We start from the raw sequence: 13,797 nt of genomic DNA on the forward strand, positions 1-13,797 counted from the left end.
GCTGCTGCTGGTTAATGCAGCCAATCAGGAGGAGGTGCCAGGAGCCTGGGGCCAAGGTTGAGGATGAAACAGCATGGAGAGGTGAGGTGTGTGCATGTCTCGAGTGTCGCATCTTTCTCCATTGTGTCCAGTATTTTTGGAAAAGACACCTGGCAACCCCTAGATGTGTGTGTGTGTGTGTGTTTGACTGATTGTGAGAGATTTAGAGAGGTGTGTGAGAGAGAGAGAGAGAGAGAGAGGTGTGAGTGAGACAGGGGTGAGTGAGAGAGAGGGGTGCATGAGTGATAGAGGTGAGTGAGAGAGGGGTGCGTGAGAGAGAGGGGAGTGTGTGAGAGAGAGAGGGGTGCATGAGAGAGCAGCAGAGGTGCATGAGAGATAAAGGGGCGTTTGAATAAGAGAGAGAGGTGTGCATGAGAGAGCAGGAGGGGTACGTGAGTGATAGAGGGGGGTTTGAGTAAGAGAGAGGGGTGAGAGGGGTGCGTGAGAGAGAGAGATAGCGGTTCAGTGAGTGAGAGAGGGGTGCAGGAGAGAGAGGGGTTCAGTGAGTGAGAGGGGTGCAGGAGAGAGGGTTCAGTGAGTGAGAGAGAGGTGCATGAGTGATTGAAAGAGGGGTTCAGTAAGTGAGGGGTTCAGTGAGTGAGAGAGGGGTGCAGGAGAGAGGGGTTCAGTGAGTGAGAGAGAGGTTCAGTGAGTGAGAGATGATTAATAAATAATTTTGTATTTTGTCCAGGTTTGCCGCTTTGAAAGTATGTTCACCCTTACCTAATACATTAGTTCCTGTCTGCATTTATGTAGTAAGGATTCTAACAGACAAGTGTCTGCAGGAACTTTAAAACAAATACAATTGCTGGGCTTGTCTTGCTTGCTTAAGCTCATGACAAAATAAACAATGGTCCACCAGCAGGATATGCAAATCACGTTGGAGCTGCATGAAAGGTTTCTTCAATAACTGCTAATATTGTATCTCTATAGCTCTGCCTAGAAGGCATGGCCCTTCAATTAGTTCTCCAGGGGCCCGATCAGAGAACATTTAGGAGTAGAAGAGCCACAAGATTATTGTAACGCCATTGTAGATGCATTACAAATGTATTTTAACATAGGTTTGTAGCAGGGGGTCTCCGGAGATTTAACCCGTTCATTTCAGCTCCGGGAACCCTCTGCCTCCCGAGATCCCGACCTCCAAAGGCGGTGTCTCGGCACAGTTTAAATCTCCCGCATCACGCAGGACAATGGGAGGCTACACCTGATGATGTCACGGCCTCCTATTGGCCCGCAGGGTGCGGGAGCTTTGAAACTCCGCCATGGGGTGATTCCTGCTAGCCGAGTGGAGCAGATACCGGTTCCCCCTACGGAGGTCCGTATCTCCGGAAGCAAGGGGTCCCTGGAGCTCAAATGAAGGGGGTTTATCTCCAGAGACCCAATGCTTCAATCCTATGTTAAAAAACCCCACTAGCTTGGATTGCTTGCTTTAACTGGTTAGTTTCAGTGTGAAAAGCTACTTATAAAACTAATCCGAACATTAACCGGAGCAGAGAGTACGTGGGCGACAGCAACACCCTTCAGGTGCCGCATTTGGTCTGCGAGCCACCAGTGGAAGAGTCCGGCTATATGGTCTATATAGCCAAGCGCCATACAATGGAATGACCATTGGAATGGTCCTGTACATCACATTATGAATGACTTTGTCAGCTAGTACTGGAAGTGTGATGCATGAGTATGTTAACCCAGTGGTTGAAGAGGCTCACAAAAAGTAGTGATACTGTGTTTGGATCTACAGTTATTTATCATGAAGAACAGAGATTTTTCTGACCATTTTTTTTTTTAGAAATATCTTTACAATATTTATTAAGAAAGGGCAGGCTCTCGGGTACGAAATCCGAACTTCAAACAACTTCTATGTTTGGAAATGTAAACCAAAGCCAAGATGCACTCTCACACTCTCAGTCTCACATACTCAGTCTCACATACTCAGTCTCACATACACACTCTCACACTCATACTCTCACACTCACATACTCACATACTCACTCTCACATACTCACATACTCACTCTCACATACTCACTCTCACATACACACTCTCACATACACACTCTCACACTCACACTCTCACACTCTCACACTCTCACACTCTCACACTCTCACACTCTCACACTCTCACACTCTCACACTCACATACTCACTCTCACATACTCACTCTCACATACACACTCTCACACTCTCACACTCTCACACTCTCACACTCTCACACTCTCACACTCTCACACTCTCACACTCTCACACTCTCACACTCTCTATAAAATGAACACAACAGGGCAAATTTAACAAAAGGTTTAAACATTTACCTGATAATTAAAATAGTTTCCCCAAAACTTTAAAAAAAAAAAATAATCAAAAATCAATGGAGTTCTGGTTAACCTAAACATGAGAAGCTTTCGAACCATAGCTCAAGCACCAGTAACAGTTCCCACCCTTACAGCATTAACCGGGAAGGTATCGGGCGTTACTCTCCCCTCAAGCAGAAACAAAATGGCGGTCTACATCTCCCTCATCCCATGGGCCAATAGGAAGCTACAATATCATCTGTTGTGGCTTCCTACTGGCATGACGCGGGAGATGTAACACCCAGGAAGTAATGCCGGTACCCTTACCAGTAAGAATCTTGGGAATAACAGAGGGCCCGGAGGGTCCCTGGGGCTGAGAATAGCACGGTACAGTTCATGGGGACCCTTTGGATTCTATCCTGTAGGATATTTATGTTTACAAAAAAATATCTATTTTTTTTTATTTAAATAGAAAGCGAAACTCTGTCCAAACAAGGCAATGGCACTCGGGAGCTGTAAATTAAGTAGCACCATCACATGTCGATCGCTGATTTAACCCCTTTCGCGCCACAGGGGCCAGCAAGGGCCTACAGCCCTTTATTTGAAAGGCATTAACCCGTTGAGTGCCGGAAGTGCACTCAGAGTACCCTGGCCCCTCCGGCACATTGCGCCTCACGTGAACGCTTCGCAGAGCGATCACATGATCCCGGCATCACCGATTCCGGAAACAGAAAAGGAGTAGTTCTCGTCTTCCATTTCCATGCGTGCCAGATGGCGCTCTGCGCTTCACAGGAGCGATCTCCCATAAAATACAAGCTGAATATACTGAGCGGCCTTTGATTTCTATAGCAGGTTTTAGCACACTTCCCCAGCAGTGCAACATCTTTCCTGTTTGTGAACATTTGTTGCCAATATTCCCAGCAGTTTGAGCTGCAAACTCTAACAACAGATAATGTTACCTTAGTAATTTAAGGATACATTGTAGCTGCTGAGTTACACTAACTGAAGGATTGATTGAAGCTGACAGGCAGACATTTAGTGAACCCTGGGAAGCAGGATCTCTGCTGACCGATCACGTTAGAACTAATCAATCGGCAGCTTATATAATTAGTTTTCAATAAAAGGCTGCATATATTAAAACTATTTTGTTTAAGTGCTTCTTGGATTGCATCTTTATACGATGAAACCAATGATATTACTTTTAACTTTAAAGTATTATTTTGATGCTATAGTATGTTATATCTCTCAGCTCACACGTCTATACCACAAGTAGGAGAATCTCTCATTTGCGCTAGTGGCAACTAAGTAATTTCAGTCAGAACTCAAACCTACAAGATATGTAAAACCCCCCGTTATATATGATGAAAACCATTTCCGCAGCGCCAGTGTGCGTCCTGAATGACATAATGAAGGCGCTTACCTTCTCGTCCGCCTCTGTTTGTGGCTCCTCCTCAGATTTTGGCACAGATTTGTTAGGGGAAACCTTAACAAAATGCAGAAAAGTAGTCAAAAACATGGAATGTGGCAGGGGGTGTCCAACTCCAGTCCTCAAGGGCCACCGACACGCCAGGCATTAGGGATATTGCTGCTTCAGCGCAGGTGGCTCATTCAGAATGACTGAGTCACTGATTCAGCTACCTGTGCTGAAGCAGGGATTTCTGAAAAAAAACCTGACCTGTTGTTGGCCCATTGAGGACCACCCCTGGTTTAGATGCAAGATATCCCTGCTTCAGCACAGGTGGCTCGATCAGTGGCACAGTTGAAGACTGGGCCACCTGTGCTGAAGCAGGGATATCCTGAAAACCTGACCTGTTGGTGGCCCTTGATGACAGGAGTTGGCCAACCTTGGACTATGGTAACAAACTAGCACAACTTGCACCGGTTGTGCTGAGCTTGAATCTGTGACATGTTTAATCTGTTGTGAGATTACATCAATTCCTCAGTAAGGTCTGCAAAGGATTGTTACATAAAATACCATGAGGCAATATTTGCATATACAATCAATTTGGTATAGGAACCGCTTTAAGGAACCTGTTAAAGCTGAATCAGAGTAAAATGCACTTAAATAAATACATTTACTGTTTCTCTGTTGTTCGTTTTTCCTAGAAATGATTAAAGATTACCAAACAATGCAGTTACATTCGTAAACCAACTACATTCATTGCTGGATGTATTTCAATCAATACAATGGCTAATCACTGTTAACTTAATACTTAACTTTTGTGCCTCAAATCTAGCATATTTAACATGTTATTTTAATCTGCGCTTTTATTATACGTGTGCTAATAAATACATGTGTAATATTAATACAGTAGAATTCTTTTAAAATGTCTAAATTCATATCTTTAAGGTTACTTAAACCAAAATATACAGTACCTACACAAAAGATATAATTAGGACATTTGTGAAATTGACAGCATTACATTAAAAACCAGCACATTTGTCCGTATAAAGTATATGCTATAGTGTTCAGTGGGTAATGTAGCAGGGTGAGATCTATGTAGATAGTTGCAAACAGCTGTTACAAATTCCCCTGTCTTTTACTCCTGTAAACCCAGAGATAACGCCATATGGATATGATCAAATTGCAAGGTGTCACACAGGCACCACACTGTCACAACTTGTTCAATATTGCTTACAATTAATTTCATACACTTGTAGCAAAAAAAGGACGCATTATGTCAAAACAGCAAAAAAAAAAAAAAGTCATTTAATTATTGGAGCAAATTAGTTAGATTCATTTGAACAGCAAGGCAGAAATAAAAAAACTGAAAAATTTTTTTTTTTTTTTTTCTTACAAATAAAAAAGTATGGTATTTTCTGGGTTTATCACATTCGCTGTTGTTCGCACTGGCATTGATGCACTATATACTGTAGAAAAATCGGCAAACTCAAAAAGTTACTGATACAAATCGCATGAACACTAGCCTGAAACAATCAGTGCACTTTATCCATTAGCGATCGCTAACGGCGATTCCGGTGACCTTCAAACGCCAAGGTCGTGCAAAACCACCTTTAGGAAGTTCCCCAAACGTCAAAAGAATCTGAATTTTAAAGGCTGAACGAATGTTGATTCTAGACATACACACGTTCGCAAACATCCAATATTTGAATGGGAGATGGCATTTAACGAGAGGTAACGCTCAATGTATTATTATCCTGGTAAAACATTTTTGTAAATAAATAAATGTCAATCTTACCAGTGTTTTAAAGAAACTCATGACTGGGTGCTCCTCTGTTGGAGGGGAGGTCTGAGATGCTTCTGATCTGGTGTCAGTCTCCTTGGGATCCGGGGTGGCTGGTATGCTGGTACTTTCAGACTTCTGTACTTGTGCAGCCGCCTGCTTGCAATCCTCTATGTCCTACAAGCGAAGAACACACAACACACAACACTTAGCTCCTGTTTATTTAGTGCAGAGCAATCCAAGTGTACTATTTCTTGTTTGCATCATTCCACTCTCATCAGCCCCCCAATTCCAGTCATTCTTCATCCCACATCGCTGGAACAATGGAGCATTGACAACATCATTGTTATCGCCTTTTTCTGTTTCTGCCGTTAATATATGCGGAGTTTGCCACTGGTTAGAGTCACATCTTGTGCTCTGCATACAGAGCCCTGCACAGATCTCATGCATGCACACTGCCTCCCGAACAAACCCCCTTTCTTTGGGAGCTGTTCGCCAGTTGTAAATTGGGACACGTGTCTGTGTTATTGGGTCAGTCCTTTCAATGCCTGATTATCCCAAGCACAAAGCAGAGCCTCTTCTTTTCAACTTTAAACGCTCTCCAGCAACAAGTGCAAATATTCTGGGGCTCGGGGACGGACATATAGATTCCTCCTGATATTACCCAGATCAGCCTGGTATGGATGAGCATGTAGGTTTTCTAAAATGATTTGGAAATGGTCAGCTTAAAGCAGCAGAACATGTGTGATTTTTTTTTTGAATTGGGTGGGAAACAGGGGGGTCCCCGGGGTTGAACAGCATTAATTTCAGCTCAGGGGTCCCCCTTGCTTCCCGAAATATCTACCTACATAGGGAGTGCCGGTAGCAGGTCCGCAGGTTTAAAGCTGCCGGTCACGTGGGCCAATCGGAAGCCGCTAGGGATGATGTTGGGGCTTCCTATTGGCCCCTTAAATCCGCCATTTCAATAGCCCCACTCAGCCAAGCCGGAGCTTCCACTGGCACCCCCTATGGAGGTAAGTATCTCGGCAACCATGGGGTCCCCGGAGCTGAAATGAAAACTGCTCAGCTCTGGAGACCCTCAGCTTTTTTAATTACTGGTATGGGAAGTGGGGGGTCACGGGGCTGAACCGCATTAATTTCAGCTCCAAGAAACCCCAGGTATCCCGAGATACTGACCAATAACGCCAGTACTTCCCCACATGCCCCCTGTGTGATGATGTCGCAGCTTCCTATTGGCCCGCGTGACGCTGGAAAAGTACACCTCCATTTTGTTTTCCCTGAAGGGGACAGGGATGCACTACTTTTACTGGCGACTATCTCGGGACCCAGGGCGGGTGGGAGGGGGGGTCTCCAGCACTGAAAGAGACGCGTTCCAGCTCCAGAGACCCCCCTGGTTAAATAAAAAACACGTTGTTTAAAAAACAATAATTGGGCAGTGCGGGGACAGCTGCTTTAATATCCCCTATAACAGGGTGCGGCCAACCGCAGCCCTCAAGGGCCTACAACAGGTCAGGTTTTCAGGATATACCTGCTTCAGTGCAGGTGGTTCGATTAGTGGCAGTCCTCGTCACTCCCAGAGTGTTGGGGCTGTAATATGTTGTATTCTCCGTACTGAGGATTTATGACGGTGACATATTCACATGTTTTCACTGGGGCGAGCATGAAAACATGAGCTCCTGTTAAATAGCTGCTAAAAATAAAGATTCAGTTCTTTAAGCAGGAGTTCGTGTTTGGAATAAAGTTCTTAAGGAGCAATTCATGTTCTTTTTTTATGTATTATTTTTTTTGCATAGGTTTGAAGCGGGGGGTCTCTGAAACTGCACCCTGTTAATTTCAGCTTCGAGAGATATCTATCTACTCCTTCCTGCTGCTGGGGATCTCCCCTAAGCCTGAACTAAGACATACACACCTGATCTCACCCGCTCTTCCCTGCCATCTCTTCCCCTACTAATGGTGTTAACCTTCTGATTTAATACGGACTAACCTTAAAACTCGCCCCACAAGTTAAGCATCCCAATATCCTGCACTCGTGGCCACTGTCCCACACTCAGCCACTCCTACCACCCATTGTGCCCAAGCGCTGCCATCTACTGCACTTATTCCCTCACCTGCTGTCTCTGTAAGTTCCCCTCAAACCTCTTAGATTGTAAGCTCTTCGGGGCAGGGATTTCCTTTCCTATTGTCTGATTTTGCTGCGCTTATTGTATTATTATAATTCCACGTACTGTATTCTTTGTGAAGCGCCGAGTACACTTTTGGCTCGATACAAATAAAGACATACAATACAATCTCAGCAAAGTTTAAAGCTCCCACATCACATGGGCCAATAGGAAGCGGAAACTGATGACACCACAGCTTCCTATTGGCTCGCAGGGCGCGGAGCATTGAAACTCCGCCATTACGTGAACCCTGGTTGCCGAGCGGAGTGGCTACCCGCACTCCCCTATGGAGGTCTGTATCTCCAGAATCAGGAGTCCCCGGTGCTGAAATAAACGGAATTCAGCTCCAGAGACTACCCGATTCAATCCTATGTTAAAAAAAAAAAGCAGGGTGTTTTTTTTTAACCCTTTCTCTGCCAGAGGGCCTGTAAAGCCTGCAATATGTTTCAAACCCCTCCATCAAAGTACTGGGCGTCAGACGTGGTAATCATTGTGTGGCTATGTCAGAGATAGAAGTGGGCGGCTAAACTGGAATGGCATTATACACAGTGTGTCCTAGTTCAGCATTTCATTTTGGACATGAAACGCTGCTTTGGTAACATATACAATGGACAAGACGTTCATCCACTGACATGTACATACGTGGCATTTTTGCATGCTAATGCTTCACTGCCACTACATGTAGAGACGGAATACAATATAAACCCAGATCACTGAATTCTACTATTATATCAGTGGCCTATTGTTAGCAAGTAAATGAGATGTTATTTCAATGGGGGCTTGTAGTGAGAGGTGGGCTGTGGCATGGAACAAACAATCAGCGTCCTATAGTGAGTATGGGGGCATATTGTTACAAGGGAACCTAGGAATGTATAGAAACGTATTCTCACTGATTTAGTTGCCTGCATTACAACTTGGATAGAAATCCAGTGGGGGGAGGGGGGTGGAGGGGGGGGGGAGGGGGGTGGAGGAGGGAGAGGAGGAGGGAGAGGAGGAGGGAGGGGGGGGGAGGAGGAGGGAGGGGGGGGGAGGAGGAGGGAGGGGGGGGGAGGAGGAGGGAGGGGGGGGAGGAGGAGGGAGGGGGGGAGGAGGAGGGAGGGGGGAGGAGGGGGGGAGGGGGTAGGGGGGGGAGGAGGGGGGGAGGAGGGGGGGAGGGGGGGAGGGGGGGAGGGGGGAGGAGGAGGAGGGGAGGTAGAAGGGGAGGGAAAGGGACAGCGTAGAGATGGACATATAAAGAAAGATTCATTTTGCTTCTTTCCAAGGTTAGGTGCTCAGGGACAGATCCACGAAGCTCAGATAAACCAGGGCTTATAATGTCACATTACCTAGGTCAGCGGTGGGCGTGATGTCCCCTGAGGTTGAGGAAATTACATGCAAAAGCAAAGGACAATTTTGAGCCTATTAGCATACGCTTAACATGACCTTGTGCAAGTAACTGTATCTCCCTGTGCCTCAGGCACCAAAAACAGATTGTAATCTCTTCTGAGCAGGGGCTGTGCCTGTAACATTCTACGTGCTGCGTACCGCTCGCTGTACTGTGATTGTGACGCGCTTTCTGTCCCGTTGGGAGAAAAGCGCTATAGGAAATAAAGTTATTATTATTATTATTATTATGATTAACGTCACGTTATTGTAGTACAATGTTGCATTAGCTTCCAAAAACATGACGTAAACTGCTTTACTCCCACCCAGACCCTTGATAAGGGCATTTTCGGAGTCGATAGAGAAACAGAGAGAGACACCACCCACTATAAAGATTAGCATTAGTACATGCACATATCTGGTGCTTTTCCCCCTTGTATTTATCTCAAGCTGTTCCAAATTCTGCTGGCAGGCAGCCTCACGCATACACTACATTTTTGGTAAAGTAGCTCCTTTTTCACATTTCTCCCACATTTCAGTACTTGTTAGCGCTCATTTCCCAGTGCAGTACGATGCTCGCTTACCCAGGTACGTGACTGAAGAAGTGACAGCCCTGACTGCAAACCATGAGTGTTTGCAGTGTGAAGCAGGGGAGCCTGGTTCAATTCCCGGTGTCGGCTCCTTGTGCAGAGTCACTTTATCTCCCTGTGCCTCAGGCACCAAAATCATAGATTGGAAGCTCCACAGGGCAGGGACTGAGTCTGTAACAATTCCTATGTGCTGCGTTCCGCGCGCTGTACTGACATTGTGACGCGCTTTGAGTCCCACTGGGAGAAAAGCGCTAATTGAAATACAGTTATTATTACTCAGAGATTAGTGGGAATGAGTGCCAATTTCTGCGGTAGCTTAGAGGACGCTGCCTTTGCATAAATTGACACTTTTACAAATATCACCAACAATAGCCTTTTGTGCATTTTGGCTACCTTTCCCATCTCATGTTTACCCATGTAAAGTTTACCACACAGAGCAGTACTCAGACCTGCTTGCGATACAAGAAAAGCCTGAATACAAGCAGCTAAAGGCCGTTCTTGAATAATTCCATTTGTTTTTATTTATGTCCCAGAGAATAGGGATAAAAGTATATAAAAGGTGACCTGCATTTTCACTCCAGGAAACCTACTCCAGTCCTTATGCAAACAGCTCTTACAGTGTAAATGTCAGGTTCACTGCGATGTAGAAAGATTGAACATTTGTTATTAATGAGTAATAAAAACCCTGCATTGATATGGAGCAGCAGGAGCAGGATTTACGAGGGATGCAATTGTAATTAGAAAAAATAAACTGGGTTTGTGAAATCAGAACCTACCAGAGCCTAACAATCCAAACCCATGTACAAACCCCAAAACCTTAAGATTTTCAGAACAAAACCCAAAAATTAGGAAGAAAGAAAACCAAAATCTCAGGAAATTGTACCATGACTTTAAAGCGACAATCTAAGCGATTTAAAAATATATATTTTTGTCACATAGGTTTGAAGCAGGGGGTCTACGGAGTTGAACCCCATTAATTTCAGCTCTGGATCTACTTACCTCTGTAGGGGGTGCCGGTAGCCACCCTGATTGGCTTCCAGGGTTCACATTATGGTGGCATTTTGAAGCTCCCGCAACCTGCGGGCCAATAGGAAGCCGTGATGTCATCGGGTGCGGCTTCCTACACACCCGAGCGATGCAGGACCTTTAAACGCCAGCTAGCTGAGCGGAGCGGCTACCAGCACCTACTACGGAGGTAGGTATCTCCGGAAGCAGGGGGACCCCGACTCTGAAATTAATTTGGTTCCGCTCCGGAGACCCCTCTGCTTCAATCCTGTGTTTAAAATAAATCAAAAATAAACGTTTAAAAATAAAAAAAAGTGCTTGGATTTTCATATAATGCCTTTTTATTGTAAGATAATTAATTGTGGTCTTTTTTCCCCCCTTCAATTCTAAGATAAAAATGTATTTATCTGGTAGTTCTCGCTTTCTGGCCAAGCAAAGGTGCATTTTATCATAATTCTACGATGCAATGAATATCTATCTATCTATCTATCTATCTATCTATATATATATATTTTTTTTTTTTTTTTTTTAAATAATATTACTTGACACAAAACCAAAACTAGAACAAAGAGCAGACAAATTGTCACTGGACCACACCAAACCCTAAAAAAAATCAGATTTACAACCTAATGATATTATTCAATGTTGCATGTATAACTTTGACCTCTCCTTATTCAGAGACACGACGCCGTGGCAAAACAAAGCTGCCGGAAAGCATCACATGGAAAAAAAAAAACATTTAATCACAAAAAGAAAAGAAAAGTTTATCTTTTCAGGCTCGTGATACACATCCCACTATATGTCGTCTTCTCTTTGTAACAGCATTGATCCTTCAGCTTAAGTATGTTGCACAGGTACACTTCAGCACGTAGGTTACCATCAATCACAACTGATAGGTATCAACTAACTCCAGAGCCAAACTATGATAATGATCCATTCTCGGACACTCAGCAGATGGAGAAGGAACGGTGCCAGCTCAAAGACCATTTATTGTCAGACCGAGTGGGGTTATTTGATGCTCGTTAAGGAGAATGTGATCAATCTAATTTATAACGTGCGCTCTATAAATCCTCCCTTAGTTTCCATATTGAAACTCCCATATCGCACACACAGCAACGTGAGAGCTGTCATATATTGCACAGAGAGGCGCAAAGTGAAAGCGTCTCTCGCTGCGTCCGAGCTGCCTTGAGACGTTCCCCCCTTAGTTCCAGATATATATCGGACACCGCAGAAGTATGGAACGCTTTCCTAATAAAATGTCTTAAATTACTTCATTTCCATATTTTTTTTTGTCACGCAGGAATCGTGATTCATTGAAACTTTTAGGCATAAAATGTATCATTTCTATGCCCGAAATAATAATAGCTTTATCACGCCGTGAATCACGGCTTTGTATATTATGTTCGGACCCAGAGTCATTTTACACTGAAAACAATACAGGGCAAACACTAAGGCTTTGTTAGCGGCTGCAAATATGAGCATTCTCTAACAAGAAAGTTGGTTCACTTTACTGTTACAAAAATCTTGTTATAATCTGAATCGGACATAAATTGTGGTCTCCGCATATTCTCATTCTGCGGCCCGAATGCACTAAGCTCTGTTAGGCAGTTTAACCTAATGTTAACCTAAATTAATGTCAGGTTAATTGTAACGCGTAGCCACTTCAGAGTGTGACCTACCGTTAACCCAGTGTTACGACTTGAAATAGTTACATATTTACATAGTTACTTTGTAGATGAGGTTGAAAAACAGACATGCGTCCATCAAGTTCAACCTATGCTATACAGTATGTAGACAACAGATACTTTATCCTATATCCGTACTTACAGTATATTGATCCATAGGAAGGCGAACAATAACATATGGGTACATTTTTCACGCCGTTGGTGCCAATGATATGCAAATGAGGCGTTCTCCCTAACCACACAAATGCACTTAACCTCATTCAGGTGAATGCAGGGACTTCACTGCCATTATTTAGGGCTTACCTAAAGATGGCGTCACTCCCGTCTAGACACTAAAATGTGGGGTTTGCTTTAGAGGAGTCCTAATTTACTAAATTCCTCCCGTTATTTCTATACCTCCCCAAACACACCTTATACAACATGTGGAGAGACACCTATGCACACAGAAACACACACCTGAGATACCTGGGACATATGCTAATTTAAAGTCATTTAAGTATAGTTTGCATATCCAAATTTGCATATTTCCCAGGTGTCTGTGCCTAAATGTATATTTTACTTTATCGTAAGAAATGTTCAAATGTAATGCAGGATTAATACATCTTTAACATCTCTTCCTGACAGGTCAGCAGTGCATTGTACAAAGATTTCATCATTAATTCACATCGAGCAATCATTTTTTTTGCAGGGCAAGTAACAAGCATTAATAGAGTATGTCAAAGCGTTGAGTATCTCCCGGTCACAGATGGCAGTTAATGCAATAAGCGGGCAGGTCACGTCTTGGGAGAGATGACAAGTCAGGGGATAAGAGATGTAATGTATCGCTAATCATTCTCGATGTCAGAACTGGCAGTGTCACCCCTCACACCCGTTCCAGTGATCACCGCTACAGCGTATAGACGTTTTCTGCAGCCATGTATCAAAAACAAATGTCGGGAAGAGAACTGGCCTGATCTTATTAACTCCTTCTGTGCTGAAAGTGTCTGAAAGACATATTGGGATATACAGCTCAACCCCGTTATAGCGCGATCCGTTACAACGCGAATCCGCTTATAACACAATGCCAGCGGGGCTCCCAATTTTCGTATTTATGAATATTTTACAACACGATTATTGGTGTCTTAAATACTTTATTGCACAATGCATACAATTGTACATAAACTCTAACGCGATCTGCTTATAACGCAATGTGATTCTTTGGACCCCAAAAACAGCGTTATAAGGGGGTTGAGCAGTATCACTACACTCTGATCTTCCATGAGATTATTCCCAATGCCAGTAGACACCTTACTGATGGCTAATTCAAGTGAATAGACTGTAAGTATTCTTGCAGTGGTGGGAAGATGCCTTAGAGCAGGGCACTAGTGAATATACCCCATTGTCCTATTCATAGGTTGTGCAGAAATGTGTTGTATGCCCCAAAGTTAAAATTTGCTGTGAAAACTCATTTTTCATTTTTTTTTTCCATTTAAAAAAAGTTTCAAGCGT

The 13,797-nt window shown here is 43.9% G+C and overlaps 1 protein-coding gene across 25 annotated transcripts in view; it reads right to left on the minus strand.

The window, feature by feature from the left end:
* The window catches only part of BCAS1 (brain enriched myelin associated protein 1), an 80,139-nt gene that overhangs the window by 44,991 nt on the left and 21,351 nt on the right, over positions 1-13,797 (minus strand). For all 25 annotated transcript variants that reach the window (XM_075571582.1, XM_075571576.1, XM_075571574.1 and 22 more), the window contains exons 5-6: positions 5,524-5,685; positions 3,744-3,806 (exon numbers count right to left, since the gene is read on the minus strand). In XM_075571582.1, the coding sequence (XP_075427697.1) occupies positions 3,744-3,806; positions 5,524-5,685 (225 nt within the window). The remainder of the gene's footprint in view (positions 1-3,743; positions 3,807-5,523; positions 5,686-13,797) is intronic.

Source organism: Ascaphus truei, chromosome 15 (assembly GCF_040206685.1).
Source record: "Ascaphus truei isolate aAscTru1 chromosome 15, aAscTru1.hap1, whole genome shotgun sequence".
In the NCBI taxonomy this organism is placed as follows: Eukaryota; Metazoa; Chordata; class Amphibia; order Anura; family Ascaphidae; genus Ascaphus; species Ascaphus truei.